The 17,721-nt window shown below is 42.4% G+C and overlaps 1 protein-coding gene across 1 annotated transcript in view; it reads left to right on the top strand.

Moving 5' to 3' along the window:
* Specc1l (sperm antigen with calponin homology and coiled-coil domains 1 like) overlaps positions 1 to 17,721 on the top strand; it is a 112,307-nt gene that overhangs the window by 67,054 nt on the left and 27,532 nt on the right. Inside the window, exons 11-13 of the mRNA XM_059281650.1 lie at positions 3,538 to 3,621; positions 6,406 to 6,562; positions 9,799 to 9,901. Of these exons, the coding sequence (XP_059137633.1) occupies positions 3,538 to 3,621; positions 6,406 to 6,562; positions 9,799 to 9,901 (344 nt within the window). The remainder of the gene's footprint in view (positions 1 to 3,537; positions 3,622 to 6,405; positions 6,563 to 9,798; positions 9,902 to 17,721) is intronic.

Raw genomic sequence — 17,721 nt, 5'->3', positions numbered from 1 at the left:
TAGTGAATACATCATATAAAACAGTGTGTTAAATTAAAACAAAAAAATTAAAACAACAATGTAGGGGTCTGGGTTACCTCCTTAGTCTGATATAAAAAGTGTTGACCTTATCACTTGGCAGTTCAGCCCGTATTGGAGTCTCCTCTGTCTTTTCCCTCTGGTGGGTGATGGAAGACTGCGTCTTCCCATTGTTGGGCACTCAACTTCACAGTCTGACATACTGGCTAATGAAGTAAAGGGGGAAGAGGTAGGCCCTTCTCAGGCTGCTTTTGATAGAAAACAGACCAGTCAGCCTGTTTCTCACAAGTGCTGTCGGTCTCCGTCGTCTTTTCTAGACTCCTCAGACCCATCTCCTCAGCTGTTGGGTCCCAGAGCCATGGCCTCTCCTCCCTTGTCTGCTTTATTCACAGAGCAGTTGTCTGATGGCTGCTCTAGACTCCAGGGTCCGTGAGGGCAAGTTTTTGTCTCCTTTCTTTGACCTGCGCACTAAGCTGCGTGCCCAGCAAGTGGTAGATGCCCAGATGATTTTTGTTTAGTGAATAAGATAAAGATAAGGCCGGTGGGGTTTCCCGTCAGGTAAAGATGCCTGCCCCCAAGTCTGGGGATCCAATTTCAGTACCTGGAACCTGCATGATGGAAGGAGAGAACCAACTTCCCTAAGTTATCCTGGGACTTGCACATGTGGAAGAATTGAAGACTACTAAAAACAACAACAACAACAACAACACAGGGACAGGAGTAGCTCCAGAGGTCAACATGGTAGAATCTCTTACCATAAAATATAATACAATAATCCTATTTCCTGAAGAGGGCTAACCCAACACTTTACCTGAAGATGGAGAGCAGCCTGCTTACTACAGACATAACTGGACCTCTGTGCTTACTGTGGCAGATGTGTCTTAGCTTGGGGTTTGGAGTGAAATACTTTAAGAAATGCCAATAGACAGCTTTATGACCGTTGAGTTACTACAGATGATTTTGCTTTTTGTACTGGGGATGGAGCCTGGGGTCTTTCTTAACCTGTCAATTACCACAGTGGAGCTATGCCTCTTGCCCTACTGCACATCATCATCATAAGAGTGACTTAGCCAAGTGTGGTGCTGCATGCCTGTAAACCTGGGACTTGGGCAGCTGATGCAGGAGAACAGAGTTTAAGACCATTCTGGGCCATATAGTGAGCTCCTGCCTCAAAAATTAAAGAGAGAGAGAGAGAGAGAGAGAGAGAGAGAGAGAGAGAGAGAGAGAGAGAGAGAGAGAGAGAGAGAGAGATTAGTTTTCGGTACATTTTTAGAAAGGGCAGCTGGGTTGTGGCAGGACCACATGCGAAATGAGACACAGGTATGGACCTTGGACATCAGCATGAAAAAGACAAGTGGGAGGAAGTGTCAGACCCTCAGTTTCATGGACATTGTGTACCCAGCTGTGTACATGAAGGGTAAGATTGAATATGGGGTCACACAGGGAGTGACCACGCTGTGAACCGCCACCCATACATAACCGACACTCCTTGTTTTGCAGTTTGAGATGGGGTTGTATTGTACAGCTGGCCTGGGACTCTCTATTTAGACCAAGCTAACCTTGAACTCACAGAGACTCATCTGCCCTGCTGAAATTATGTGTGCACACCACACCTGGCTAGACACTACTTGTTTTGTCTTTATGACTTTTGCCTTACTTTCTTAATTTGCTATGTTGTTCCTCGGGAGACAAGATTTATAAGGAAATAATCCTTCAGTTCATAATTGACTTAATTTAAAATATTGATTAGGGGACTAGAGTTCAGTTGGTAAAATACTCTCTGTGCAAGTCTGACGTCTTCAATTCGACCCCCAGCACGCATGTGAGAAACTGAGCATGGTGGTGTGTACACTTTAAGCCCAGCATTGGGGAGGCAAAGACAGGCAGATCCTTGGGGCTTACTGACCAGCCAGCCACACAGTGGCAAGACCCAGGTACCAGGGAGAGATCCTGTCTCCAAAACCAATGTGGATGGCTCCTGAGGAACCATACCTGATGGTGACCTCTGGCCTCCATGTTTGTGTACAGACACACACACACACACACACAATTAAAAATACAATATATTTTTAAAAAGAAAATCATTTGAAAACAATGCTATATGCCATTACTTTTCACATTATGATGTTTTGTTTTGTTTTGCCTTGTTTTTTTCGAGACAGGGTTTTTCTGTGTAGTTTTGGTGCCTGTCCTGGATCTTGCTCTGTAGACCAGGCTGGCCTGGAACTCACAGAGATCTACCTGGCTCTGCCCACGCCCCATGCCCCCCACCCAGTGCTGGGATTAAAGGCATGTGCCACCACCACCCAGCACATTATGATGTTTTAAGAGAGCTGTCATTTAAATTGGTAATTCCTTTTGTTTTCCCTGTTTGTTTTTGGTTTTTGGTTGTTGTTGCCAATCATTGAACCCAGGGCCTCATGCATGTTAAAACAAGCTTTGTCGTTGACCTGCTTTTTTAGCCACTAAATAGTTAATATGTTTAAAAAAAGAAATGGGTGGGCATCCTTGGAAAGCAAGGCTAATAATAGTCTTTATTAAATACAGGCATTATTGTTTAGTTTTACACTAGTCATTCATCCCTAGCAAATCAGTTCTTGGCTAGACAGAACACATGCATTCATGTCTGCTAGCCCAAGAACAGCCTGTTGGGTTTGTAGTCCTAGATAAGACGTGTGCAGGAAGAGAGAAAAGCAGGGACAGAAAGATTGCCCCTAAACTGAAGAGACTCCTAAGACAGCTTGTGTTCAAGAACCAAGCTGAAGCCACAATAGAGACAGCACCGATTGTGTCCCTCCAGCTGCTCAGGAGAGAAGACTAGACTACCCCTCATACTAGAGCCCACAGGCAGTAAAGACTCTCAGACACCATCCTCCTCCCTGGGGGAGCCCCGTCCCTCATGCCCTGTTGTCCATGTACCCCATATCTTACCAAACTAAGCTTACTTTTTCTTCTAATTTGTGTCTTTTCTCCTATTATTATGTGGCTGAAATACAGTTCCCAACCCTTTTTTTTTGCTAGTAAGGCCCAGCTTAATACCATTCTGTTTTTCAATCCCTGTCTCTTCCTTCTATGGCTGCATAGTGTGTTGCTATTATGGAATTCTATCTATACCATCCGGGTCTGTCTATGGATACATGTAATGTGTGATGTCCCCTTTAACTAGGCACAGAAGGGCAAGGTTTATTTAGTTTGTTCCTTAGGCCCATATGAGAAGTGACCTCTTAATTTTGATTGATTGGCTTTGAAGACCCAAGTGGCACAAAATGATTTAGAAACAGTCACCTGTGTAGCATGTCTCACTGTCATCTCTAGAAATACATTATTGACTTGGAGTGTTTTATATGGTCCTTGTCTAGGGAGGTTATGTTTTAATAAACGTGCTGTTTGGGGGTTGGAGGGGTCTTGGATTAGGAAGAGGGATGGGCCTCAAGGTTAAGAAAGTAGAAGTCACCTTTCTTGTTCTTCTACCACCTCAGTGGTCATAGTTCTTTGTTGTGCCCTTCCCACTTTGTGCAGAGCATCTATTAAGAACATCTTCAACTAGCCGACCTGCTTCTCTACCAAGAGTTCCTGCTATGGAAAGTGCCAAGACCATCTCAGGTAATGACTTTTATCTGTAAATTATTTTAAAAAACTCCTCTAAGCCAGGCAGTGGTGGTGCACACCTTTAATCCCAGCACTCGGGAGGCAGAGCCAGGCAGATCTCTGTGAGTTCAAGGCCAGCCTGGTCTACAGAGCGAGACCCGGAAAAGGCACCAAAGCTAAACAGAGAAACCCTGTCTCAAAACGCAAACAAAAACAAACAAACAAAAACTCCTAGAAGTTTTCAGTTGCCTACATTGTGGTAGATGACACGTTGAAGGCACATCTTTGTGAAAGTTGATGGAGTCAGGTGTGCAATGACTGGTTTGAAGAGTTAGTCAAAACACACCAACAATGTATAATAAAGCCACCCTACAGCTCTGACATTGAAGGCTTACTGTGTTTTTGTTCTGGGATAACTTTTCTGTTTTTCAGTTATTCATACTATTTTCCCTTGTGGTCCTTTCAATTGTACCTGGAAAGGAAACTCCTGATAGCCATGGTATGGCTAATGTCCTCCATTACATGGAGTGTGTTCGTACACCTGCTTTCTTTCTGCTCGCCCTCGTTCCCGGCTTACTATAAATGAAGGCTTTCATCACTTACATAAAATGTTGATCTCGTCCCAGAGTCTTAGCATATCACTTTAAACACTTACTGATTTAAGACAAAATACTTGGGGGGCAAAAAAAGAATAGCCTTAAAATTTTGCTTAAAAACATGTAAGTATGTTATGTCATTTAATAGGAGAAAGCATCTGCCCCGTCTGGATCTTTAAGGAAACACTAATTACTAATGCTGCCTGTGTTTGTCCTGAATTCGCCCAGACCTTGTTAGCCAGAGTGGGTGTGGCAGCCAGAGTGGGTGTGGCAGCCAGAGTGGGTGTGGCAGCATACCCCGTGCTCACTTGCAGAGGCTGAGACAGGAAGGCTGCAGAGTTCCAGGGCAGTATTTTGTTTTTCTTGTGTCAGACTTGCAAAATTAAAGATGATTGACTTGGTAACTTGTAGTTTTCTGTCTTACTGGTGTGTGTTTGACGCTATAGCCTGGCCTAGAACTGGGTCCAGCTCTGTGGATAACCGTCTTTCCTCTGCCCCTTTAGCAGTGTTAAGCTCCATTTAGAAGGGGTGTGTGTATTTTAATTGTGAATGCTGGGTAGGGGTGAGTAGTTGCAAACATCGCTCTGGCTTTTGGTTGTGTTTGTATAGTACCCATTGTGTACCTGGTAGACCCTGCAAATGCTACATGGTAACAAGGCACTTGTTCACAAAGATGTGGTCCAGTGTGTGTTTCCACTACCAACCTTTTCACAGATTTTCATTTTTTATGATAATGTCTCACTCTGTAGCCCAGACTGACCTCAGGTTCATGGTAGTCCTCCTGCCTCAGTTTTGAAAGTACAGGGATTCTAGATATAAATCCTCATCTGTATAAGTGGGTTTTTTTTGGTTTTTTTTTTTTTTTTTTTTTTTTTTTTTTTTTTTTTCCCGAGACAGGGTTTCTCTGTGTAGCTTTGCGCCTTTCCTGGGACTCACTTGGTAGCCCAGGCTGGCCTCGAACTCACAGAGATCCACCTGGCTCTGCCTCCCGAGTGCTGAGATTAAAGGCGTGCGCCACCACCGCCCGGCCTGTATCAGTGTTTTAAGTGAAAAGTAGATACTGTCCAGTTATCAGTAAGATCAAGTATTAGTTCTTCCTCCCACAATATTTGTTCTTTAGGAATCTTCAAAAGAAAATCTCAAGAACTTAAACTAAGAAAATTTAAAACATGTATATCACTTTATACTTCTTAAAGATGTATAATTATAATTTTTCAATATATACACTACATTTAAAACATTTGATAAGGCATTCTGGCTTTTTCTCTAAGAAAAACATCTGGATGTCAAAAAATAAAATAACTCAATCTTTCTGAGATATTTTCTTCCCAGAGTTGTCATACCTTTTTTTTATTGAAATAGATTTCATACAGTATGTTCGGATTCGATTTCATGTACTATATTCTGATACTCCCCTGCTCCAACTCCTCTCTGATCCTCCCTACTTCCCCACCCACCCAAATCCACACCCTTCCTTTCTCTCACATTAGAAAACAAACAGGCATCAGTAATAATAATAATTAAATATAAAATAAAAACAAACCAGAATAAGGCAAAACAAACAGGAAATAAAGAGTCAAGAGAAGGCACGAGAAACACATACAGAAGCTGAGACACATACATTCTCACACACAGAAACCTTCTGTGTTTATTCATTGCACATGATACCATGTTTCATAAGGATTTCATTCAACTATAAGTTGATCATATCCCCCTCTTCCTCCAGTTCCCTTTCTTTGTTTCCCTTTAGCTGTTTGTCCCCTAGACAGTTTGTTTCATGTCATGTGTAATGCAATGTGATTTATGACCTGTATAGCATCTAGAAACCGCAAGTGAGAGGAAACATATATTAGTTTTTGTGAGACTGACTTAATTTGTGTAAATAATATAAAATGTTTCGAGATCATCTTACCTAGAGTCTAACCTTTCCCTGCAAATGATGGAACTTTGTTCTTTTTGGCTGGGAAAAGAAATCCTGTGTATATACACTACAGCTGCTTTACCCCTTCCTCTGTGGTTAGACACCTGGGTTGGTTCCATAGCTCAGCTAATGTGACTAGTGCTGCAGTCCACGTTGACATACAAGTAACTGTGATATGTTGATTTGAACAGCTATTAGTTGTAGCTTTAGTTTGGTGTGAAGCCTCCATAGTGAGCTCTCCAGTGGCTGGACTGGTTTATATTCATGGTGACTCTCTCACAGTGTCTCGACGAAGTAGTGAAGAAATGAAACGGGACATCTCTGCATCTGAGGGAGCATCACCAGCCTCTCTCATGGCTATGGGCACCACGTCACCCCAGCTCTCCCTCTCTTCCTCTCCCACGGCGTCAGTCACTCCAAGTACCCGGAGCCGAATAAGGTAAGAACTGTCCTGTTTATCTTTCCTGGCCTTTCAGAGTGAAGGATTGGCTTAGAGTGCTGTCTGAGCTCTCCCCGTTCTCATGTTGTGTTATTCAGAGTCGACTTTTGTTTTGTTTTGAACTAGAAATGTAAGTGTAGGACATGTCATTTTGAGTACCAGCATGAAGGTCAGAATGTTTCAAACTTTCGATTTTCAAATTAGAGATGTTCTACTGGTAAATTCTTTGTAAATATCCCGGTGCTTGCTTTTGGGGAGGGTGTAGCTCAGTGGTCACATACTTGTTTAGCATGTGTAAAGGCCTTGGGTTCGATTCCCAGTGTCATAAGTAAAGAAATGAGGTTAAGGGAGGAGGAAGAAAAAGAAGCCATACATGTGGATTCAGGGCATGCCTACAGTCTCAGCATTCAGAGGACAGAGGCAAAAAGACTATACATATGAGGCCAACCTTGACTACATAGTGAGACTCTGTCTAAAAAACATTAAATAAAAACAAGCTGAAAAAGCTCTGAAATCTGAAATGCTTTCCAACCATGTGTTATGAAGTTGAACCTCGGGCATCCTGGTAGAATATTAGAGAAGGCTTGTTAGGGCCTGAGGTAGAACCTGGGTGAAGGCTTGAGGATTGTGGATAGCGACATCATTGGCAGGATAAATAACATAAATAAACGTAGGAAGGGGATGAATAAGCATGAAGTCAGGGCATGTGATCCGTGGGAGATGCTGTGCTGGTTCAGGGGATAGACACAGAAAGTCACAAAACGATGTCTCTACTGTCTCAGGGTGGAGAAGAAGATGTGATTAGGTAGCTAGCTGATAGACCTTTTTAAAGTCAGACTTTAAAGTCAGACCGGGTCACTTTGGTGTGATTCAAGGTAATAAGTGGAGTGAATGAATTGTGTGAGGAATGCAGGTGTAGCAGATATGAGAGGCAGCTCTGATTGTTCAGACTGGACATTAGACACCAGGATGTTATGTTAATCATTGTCAGCAGGACATGAAAATAAATGTGAGTTTATGTTTGTTTCTGTTCTTTCTGGCAGAAGCTACCCAAGTAAGTAAGAGTTCAGAGGTGTGCAGGAATGGTACACACAAACACAGGAGACAGGCAGGTACCTCCGGGAGTTCGAAGCCAACCAGGACAGATAATGAGACCTTTTTTTTCTACACACACAAAAAAAGTTTAAAGAGAAAAGATAATATCAGGAATCTAGCATACACTGTTTGTAGGAATGAGGAAAAGCTGTCTACAGGTGTAAGATTAAGAAAAAGAGAAGAAGGAAAGGGTTTCAGAAACTTATCTATATATAGTTTTAGGTTTAGGTTTAAATTATGAACTTTTTAAAAGATTATAATGTTGTAGAGACAGGATCTTCCTTCATAGCCTAAGCTGGCCTTGAACTTTAGATTCTCGTACCTCAGTTTCCCAGGTGCTGGGATTATAGGCTTATGTCACCATGCCTGGTATATGAGCTTACTTTTATTTGTATTTATTTATTTTAAAAATAGCCTTTATTTTTATTTTGTGTGTTGCTTGTATGTCTGCGAACCATGTGTATGTAGTACCCACAGAGGCCAGAAGAGGGCATTGGATCCCCAGGGCTGTCATGTGGGTGCTGGGAATCAAACTTGGGTCCTCATACAGAACAGCCAGTGCTCCAAACCTCTGAGTCATCTCTCCAGGCCCGTGAGCTAACTTTTAAAGCCATACCTCTTAGGTGACCAACCTCTGAGAAATGTGCGCCCATAGCGTACATTTTGTGAGTAAGTAGATAGTTAAGGACAAGCCAAGGACTTGCTAGGCACAGTGGAGCACACCTGTATCTTAGCACTCAGGGAGAGGAGGCCGAAGGGCTGAGCTCAGGAGTTTGAGCCCAGTCTGGGACATAGTGAGCTTTCTTCTCAAAAATTAGGGCATACAGTTTAGTAGTAAACACGTGAGATATTTTTGAGAAGTGATACATGTTTTTGTTTGTTTTGTTTGCAATGCTAGGGACTGAGCTATGGCCCTGTTCATTCTAGGCAAGCACTCTGGCACCGAACAGCAGCTTTAGCATTTTCATTTTTATTGTTAGGTTAGTTTTTGTTGTTTGTGTTGGTGGTTTTTTGAGACAAGGTTACCCTAATTACCCAGGCTAGCCTAGAACTTTGACCAAAGCCTACATAGGCCTTGAGCTTGAAGCCTTCCTGCCTCCGCTCAGAAGTGGTGGGATTACAGGATTCCCCACAGGCTGGGCTTGGGCTTGTGGTACATATGGTTTTGGTTCTAGGGTGTGTGTGTGTGTGTGTGTGTGTGTGTGTGTGTGTGTGTGTGTGTGATTGTTCTTGTTTTGTCTCATGAACTCTCTATGTAGACCAGGCTGGCCTTGAACTTAACAGAGCTCTCTCTGCCTCTGCTCCCGGAGTGCCACCACATACAATATAATATGTGTTTTCAATGTTTATTGCTGCCTCTTCCCCCCCATACCTTTAAAAGGTATAGTAAAATTATTTTTATTATTTTACTTTTTGTGTATGAGTGTTTTGCCTGATTGCATATCTGTGCACTGCATGCATACATGGAGTCTGTGGAGGCCAGAGGGAAAGACATTGGATCCCCTCAAACTGGAGTTACAGACACTTGTGAGCTCCTGTGTAGGTGCTGGGAATTGAACCTGGGTCCTCTGGAAGGGCAGTCAGCACTCTTAACCACTGAGCCATCTCCAGCCCTATCGCTGTCTCTTTTCTGTTTTATTTGTCTAATTTTGAGCTCCATAAAGGCTGTGTTTTAGAATTTTTCATCTCATAGAACATAGAACCTTGTCCTTTACACTTATAATAAGTGGTTTTGAAGTTCATGAGAGAATTAAGGACATAAGGGGATAAAAAGAAGTGAAATAAATCAAAGCATGCTATGGAATTGAGCAAGCTGTTGAATAAAAGACCTGGAACAGTTTTAGGTGTCAGCAGTATCACGTTGAGTACCCCGGAGTGCATCCTATCACTTCTGAATGCACTTGATACAGAATCTTTGTTGCCATGTGGATGGGGAGTGGAGTTCCTCCTTCTAGCCTTGATAGCTGTAGGTCTGTGGAACCACAAACTAAAAACTGATTGTGAAATTAAATCAAAAGCTGTGTCTTACCATAAAACAGCCATAGTTTTGTGCACTTATCTATTCAAAAGTGCAATTAGTGCTGTGCTCTTACTGTGGTACTCAAATATTTCAATTTGGGGTTCCTTATTTTCACAATTAGGGAGGAACGGAAAGACCCCCTCTCAGCTTTGGCACGAGAATATGGAGGCTCTAAGAGGAACGCCTTGTTGAAGTGGTGTCAGAAGAAAACAGAAGGTTATCAGGTAAGGGTGGGTTCCTCTCCTCCCGTGTGAGTGAGTGCTCAACAAGCATCAGCTGCCATGACTGACTTCGTATCTCAAAATGATTCTTATCCCAAGTTTTAGGAATACATTCTCAAAGTCCATACTGAACTTGGTTGAGTGCCCCTGCGACGAAATAAGTTTCTTATGTTTGCAAAGTAACCAGTTTTCCAGGACTGTTGATGAGCACCTTTAAAAAACCTTCCTTGCTTTGTGTTTGTGAGTGTGCGTGGGTGTGCATGCCACAGCGTGCATGTGGAGATTGCGAACAGCCTTTGGGAGTTGTTTCTCTCCATCCACTGTGGGTTCCAGGCTAGTTCAGGTTGTCAGGTTTGTGCTGTAGGCACTTTTACCCACTGAGGACTTTCACCGGCCCCTACAGCACTTCTTAAATCCAGCAAAGTGCTTCTGTTGAGATAACATCCAGATTAAGACTGAAACATACAGATTTCACTTAAAATAGTGTAGACATTTGGTGTCTGTCTTTGTTTTCATAGCCTTTTGTAATTGATGGCTCATTGTTTCCTGTCTGGACTGTTAGAATATCCTGCTGCTTCTTCCTCTCTTTCTTCCAGAATTTTATTCAGGTTTTATTTGACATGATATTAAATATGATTGTGAAGCAGAGATCTAATTCCACACAAATTAAATGTATTTATTATACTGCTAAAAAATGCGATTTAGATTTACCCAGGGGCCTCACATAGGATTTAAATTACAGAGACTTTTTCCAGATTGCAACTGATGTTCCTCATAAAGGTGCAAGGGAGTGCCACAATGTGATTGGAGTTCTATATTCCTGGGCTCATGCCAACAAAATGACCAAAAAAGAACTAACTATATTTGCAGAAGATTTTTCTGTGAAAGAAATAACAAAGTAGTACAGGAATCTGTGAACAAGACCTACCATTAAGAAGCTTCCTGACTTCAAGCAGTGATTGTCAGTTCATTTAGGATTAATGAGCCAAGTCTATGCAGGAGATGTAGGAGAACGAAGTAGTCACTGAGCATCTGCCAGTAGTCTGCCCGTTTCCAGCTCTCGTTAGCTAAAGTGGAGATTAGAGTGAGGGTGTGAATAGGGAGCTATGCATTGTTAGACAAAATGTAAAGTGTTATAACTGCCATGGGAAATAATTTAGCAATCCTTAAAAACATTCAGAATTACCATATTACCTGACAGTTATATCTCTGGATATATAAACAGAAGAATTGAAAACAAGGATCCAAAGAGACAACTTAGGTATTCCCATGTCCATAGCACCATAATTCACAGAGGCCAAAAAGTGGGAAGTACAAGTATCCCAGTGACCATTGGCAAATGAGTGAGTAATATGAGATCTCTGCCTACAGCAGAATGTTGTATGTGTATAATGAAAACATTCTGATACACATTACAATGTAAATGAACCTTCAAGGCTAGAGGAACAAATGCTCTACGAAAGGACCGATTCTGTATGACTCTGCTTATGTAAATACCCACAACAGTAACATAATGCACACAGACAGTAGAACCGTCTTTGTGTGGGGCTAGAAGAAGGAGGGAGGGACAGGAGTTACTGTTTAGTAGTTGCAAGATGAGACGGCAGGTGGTGATGGAAGTATAATAGTGCAAATTTCTCATACCACTGTAGCTAGAGTTTTCCTGCCTGGCCCACAGTCAGGACAAATCTCTGTCACCCGCCAGTCCCGCAGCCGCTCAGACCCAACCAAGTAAACACAGAGACTTATATTGCTTACAAATTGTATGGCCGTGGCAGGCTTCTTGCTAACTGTTCTTATAGCTTAAATTAATCCATTTCTATAAATCTATACCTTGCCACATGGCTTGTGGCTTACCGGCATCTTCACATGCTGCTTGTCATGGCGGCGGCTGGCAGTGTCTCCCTGCCTCAGCCTTCCACTTCCCAGGATTCTCCTCTCTCCTTGTCCCGCATACTTCCTGCCTGGCCACTGCCAATCAGTGTTTTATTTGTTGACCAATCAGAGCAATTTGACATGCAGACCATCCCACAGCATGCCACTGATGGTTACAGTTGTAAATTGTATGTGCACCTCATCAAATAAGAAAATTTCTTTTAAAGAAAGCAGAGGGTTGTTACCCCAAGATAGATTTTTAAGGCTATTGTGAAAGGTATTGTTCTCCTGATTCTTCATCAGTTTGTTTTTCCTTTGTCTATAAGAAAGCTACTAATTTTTATGTGCTAATTTTGTATCCTGCTACTTTGCTGAAAATGTTTATCAGCTATAGAAGTTTCCTGGTGGAGATCTTAGCATTATTTATGTATAAAATCACATCGTCTGCAAATAAAGGTACTTTGACTTCTTCCTTTCCATCCATCTCCCCTGGATCTCCTTCCTTCGTCTGGTTGCTCCAGCTATGACATCATGTACCATACTGAATAGGTATGGAGAGAGTGGACATCCTTGTCTTGTTCTGATTTTAGTGGAAATGCTTGAGTTTCTCTCTGTTTAGGTTGATTGGCTCTGGGCTTGGTGTAGATTGCCTTTATTATGTTGAGGTATATCCCTTATATCCCTAGTCTTGCAGGACTTTTATCATGAAAGTATGTTGGCTTTTGTCAAAGGCCTTTTCTGCACTTCATGAAGTGATCATGTGGGTTTTGTCTTCTAGTATGCTTACGAGGTTTATTTCATTTCTTGATTTATGTATGTTGAATCATCCCTGCAGCCAACTTGGTTATGGTGGAAATTATATTTGATGTGTTCTTGGATCCAGATTGCAAGTATTTTATTGAGAACTTTTGCATCTGTGTTCATAAAGGAAATTGATCTGTGCCTTAGTTGGGGTTTCTATTGCTGTGAAGAGACACCATGACCATGGCAACATTTATAAAGGAAAACATTTAATTGGGTGGCTTACAGTTTAAGAGGTTCAGTCCATTATCGTCATGGTGGGACATAGTGGCGTGCAGGTAGACATGGTGCTGGAGAGGGAGCTGAGAATTCTACATCTTTGGTCTTTTGGCAACAGGAAGTGAACTGAGACACTGGATGTGGCTTGAGCATATATGACACCCCAAAGCCCACTCCCATGGTGACATACTTCCTCCAACAAGGCCATACTACTCTAACAGAGCCGTACCTCCTAATAGTGCCACTCCCTATGAGCTTATGTGGGCCAATTACATTCAAACTACCATGCTGTAATTTTCTTTTTTTGTTGGGTCTTTGTGTGGTTTTGGAATCAGGATAATTGTTGCCTTGTATAAAGAATTAAGAAGTATTCCTTAGGTTTCTAATTTGTGGAATAATTTTACAAGTTTTGCCATTAATTATCCTTCAAAGTTCTGGTAGAATTCTATGCTGAATCCATCTGACCCATCTGACTTTTTTTTCCTCTTTTTTTTTTTTTCTGATTGTTGTTTGTTTGATTGGGAGACTTTTAATTATTGCTTCTCTTTCATTAGGGGCAATGGGTCTGTTTAAGTTGCTTATTTGTTCTTGACTTAAATTTAGTAGATTGTATACATCAAGAAATTCATCCATTTCTTTCATGTTTTTCAGTTTGGTGAAGATTTTTTAAAGTTTGTCTTTATGATTCTCTGAATTTCCTTAGTGTCAGTTGTAAAACACCCCCTTTCATCTCTGATTTTATTAATTTGGATCTTCTGTCGTCTTCTTTTATTCAGTTTGGCTAAGTATTTGTCAATCTTCTTTTTTCTCTAAGAACCACCTCTTCATTTCATTGTTTCTTTGTGTTTGTTTTTTTATTTCATTGATTTCAGCCTTGAGTTTGATTATTTTTTGCCATCTACTCTTTTTGAACCAGTCAACTTTTATTGGATGTTAGTTCTCAGTCAGGATTTGGAGATTCAGCCACAGTTGAATTCTTCATAGATAGGAGCTGGCAGCTCGTTGTACTCAGGTGTTTAGTGCCCTCCATGCTCATCTCTCTTTGGGGGTACTTACACACCCCTCATGTTTGAGTTCCTTGTAAGAAATGCAGTAGCTGAAAACCAGATAGGCCACCAGTGCCATGTTAAACCCTGAGATGCTGCCTTTCCAGACGTCGGTGTACTTGTGTTGCTGGCTGTAACCTCTGAAAGGCTCCCACAGTGCCCCTGCAGCTGAAATTCTGCATCAGCAGCATCTTGGCAGCTCTCCATGTTTAACCTCTGTGAGCTTCAGTGGCACGAGTGACACCGTCATACAGTCCTGATGTCCCAAACAGTGTGCATGCTGGGAACTGATTTCAGGTCCTTTGCAAGAACAGTACGTGCTCTTGACAGCTGAGCCATCTCGTCAGCCCCTACCATAATCTTTTTAAACTAAAAGGCTGATCTGTTAGAGCTCTTTAATGTGTCAGATGCCACGTAAGAAGTGCCAGAGCCCCTTTCCAGACTGGCTGTGCATATGGGTGAGCATGTATCCTTAGACTCCCGCAGTGGGTTCAGGCCTTTGGTCTCTGCCGCCTCACAGGTCTCTGTTCAGAAAGGACACGATGTGACACTTGACTGTTTAGTGGAGCAGGAGCAGTTACGTGACACTTAGTATGCACTGTTTTCACAGACCCCCAAATGAACCATAGATGCTTTATGTCATAGAAGCTGTCTCATCGATGGAGATGGATTCCCTGATGCTCATATCTTTTTTCCTTAACTCTTTTAAATGGCATCCTCAGATTACTGTGCTGATCACTGTAATCTTATTAACCATCCATTACAAAATAAGCCATTGTAAATACACCTTTTATCTAACAAATACTTTTGTCTCCTTTAAATTGTGCCCCGCCATTTATTAAGCACGGCAGTTTTAGACCACGAGAGTTAGCATTGGAAGGACCTTGATGTTCTGTTTTATTGGGGGAGAGAAACCCCCTGAAAGATAAAGGACTGTTATATTGTGATTCCACAAGCAACTTCTAGAAGTACCGCATTAAGGACTGAACCTTGGTTTGGTTGTGTTTTTTCTTTGGGCAGCAACGCTTTACTGTGTTGGGCATGGAACTCAGGGCCTAGCATTCTTAACCACTTGACTGCACCCCCAGTCCCCACAATTATGCTTTAAATTTTCATTTAAATATGGAATTTAGTCCAACAAATATTCTTTCTTTTAATAAATTTTCTAAGTTATTTGAGAATTTTATACAGTGTGTTTTGATCATTTTCGCACCCATCTCCCATCTCCTCCCAGATCTACCCTCCCCCTTCCCTATTTACTTCACTTAGTGTCTTCTTTTTTATACAACAACGACAACAACAGATATCAAGTCAGATTTGTGCTATTCATGTACGCTTACATGTGTGGCCTTCCAGTGAAGGGTGGTTGATTCCAGGGGCCACAAAAGGACACCGACTCCTACTTCTCCCTCGTCTGTCAGTCGCCTGTAGCTCCTCAGCTTAGGGCTGGGATTCTGTGTTCATCTCCCTTCTCCACCTTGAGCTTGTACACGTCCTGTGTGTGTTGTCGCAACTGCTGTGAGCTCCTGTGTGCTACCTTTCTGGCTGTGCCTTTCCTCCCCCTCTTCCACAAGGATCCCTTGGCTTTGGGTGGGGGTGGGGGGGCATGGTATAGACGTCCTGTTTAGGGCTGTTCACTCTGCAGACTCTTATTCTCTGCTCCTCAGCCAGATTTGGGTCTGTGTTAATTGTCATCTTGGATGAGTGTTAAAAGACACACTAATCTATGGGTATAATGATAAGTCATTAGAAATCAACTTAATAATATGTCATATTAGCAGAGTAATAGTGGTCGGTTCTCCCCAAGGCCCAAGACCCATGGCGCCTCCTGCTTCTGCTTCCCCAGAGACAAGAGGGAATCCAAATTCTGGTCCTCATGCTTGTACAGACAAACACTCTACCCCTAGAGCCAGCTTCCCAGCCTGAGGGCTTCGTTTTAGATGAAAATACTCAGTTTCTGATAAAACACCACATTTAGAAATGAATTAGCTAAATCTAAAGGATAATGAAATCAATTAATTTAGTACAAAACAGTTCAATAAACACAGATTTGAGTCCTGCTTGAGGTCCTTGAATTTTTATTGAGAGATGTGCTCCATTAATATGTAGACAATATCAGACATTTCTTTTTTTATTTATTATTTTATTTTATTTTACAATATAATTTAGTTCTACATATCAGCCACGGATTCCCTTGTTCTCCCCCCTCCCACCCCCCTTCCCTTCCCCCCAGCCCACTCCCCATTCCCACCTCTTCCAGGGCAAAGCCTCCCCCGAGGATTGAGATCAACCTGGTAGACTCAGTCCAGGTAGGTCCAGTCCCCTCCTCCCAGGCCGAGCCAAGGGACCCTGCATAGGCCCCAGGTTTCAAACAGCCGACTCATGCAATGAGCACAGGACCCGGTCCCACTGCCTGGATGCCTCCCAAACAGATCAAGCCAATCAACTGTCTCACCCATTCAGAGGGCCTGATCCAGTTGAGGGGCCCTCAGCCATTGGTTCATAGTTCATGTGTTTCCATTTGTTTGGCTATTTGTCCCTGTGCTTTATCCAACCTTGGTCTCAACAATTCTCGCTCATATAAACCCTCCTCTTTCTCGCTAACTGGACTCCCAGAGATCCACCCGGGGCCTAGTCATGGATCTCTGCATCCAGATCCCTCAGTAGTTGGATGAGCTTTCTAGCACGACAATTAGGGTATTTGGCCATCCCATCACCAGAGTAGGTCAGTTCGGGCTGTCTCTTGACCATTGCCAGTAGTCTATTGTGGGAGTATCTTTGTGGATTTCTATGGGCCTCTCTAGCACTTTGTTTCTTCCTATTCTCATGTGGCCTTAGTGGAGAATTTATGGACTCATATGGCTTCATCACTCTATTTTTTTTTTTTTTCTTTCTTTTTAGAGCTGAGGACCGAACCTAGGGCCTTGCACTTGCTAGGCAAGCGCTCTGCCACTGAGCTAAATCCCCAGCCCATCACTTACGTTTGTTTTGTTGTTGTTGTGTTTTGTTTTTTTGAGACAGGGTTTCTCTGTATAGCTTTGGCTGTCCTGGTACTCACTCTGTAGACCAGGCTGGCCTCGAACTCAGAGAGATCCACCTGCCTCTGCCTCCCAAGTGCAGGGATTAGAGGTGTGCGTCACTACCACCCAGCCCATCACTCATGTTTTTAAGGGCAATGCTTTATCTGCATTGTAATATTTTCTTCTAATATAAAAATTAGTAGTGAGCTCTGTGCTGGGACTTCTGCTGAGTATAGAGGTAGAAGTCAGGGAACAAAAGTGAAGGTAGTGTTGTCAGGAATCTGTGGTAAGTACATAACAGTCAGTAAGTACATATCAGCCTTAACCGTCAGTGGGGACTTCTGTTTAGTTACAGTTCAGTAATAGGCCCAGGCCTCTCCCGAGACAAACAAGCAAACAAAAGTATCTTCAAACAAACAAACAAGAAGTACCTTCAAAGGCAACTAACCAAGACAGCTCTTCCAAACTTGTAAAGAAGAAAGCACCTGGAATTGAGTACCATATTTACCCGTATTTGTTTATTTACATAATTTTTTTTGCTTGGTGATATCAATAAGTAAAGTTTCCTTTTATTGCTACTTTGCTGAGGATTTCTTTTTTAAAAAAAGAAATATCAAGAATGAGCCAGGTATAGTAGTGTATGGCTTTAATCCCAGCACTCAAGAGGCAGAGGATCTCTATGACATAGTGAGTTTGAGGACAGCCAAGGCTATGTAGTAGGACCCTATCTCAAAAAGGGGGAGGGGTTGGAGAGATGGCTCGGGGCTTAAGAGCAATGGCTGCTCTTCCAGAGGACCTAGGTTCAGTTTCCAGTACCTACATGACAGTTCAAAAGTGTCTGTAACTCCAGTTCCAGAGAATC

Source organism: Peromyscus eremicus, chromosome 16_21 (genome assembly GCF_949786415.1).
Source record: "Peromyscus eremicus chromosome 16_21, PerEre_H2_v1, whole genome shotgun sequence".
In the NCBI taxonomy this organism is placed as follows: Eukaryota; Metazoa; Chordata; class Mammalia; order Rodentia; family Cricetidae; genus Peromyscus; species Peromyscus eremicus.
The sequence above is the reverse complement of the archived record's forward strand: the minus strand, read 5'-3'. Positions and strand labels throughout refer to the sequence as shown.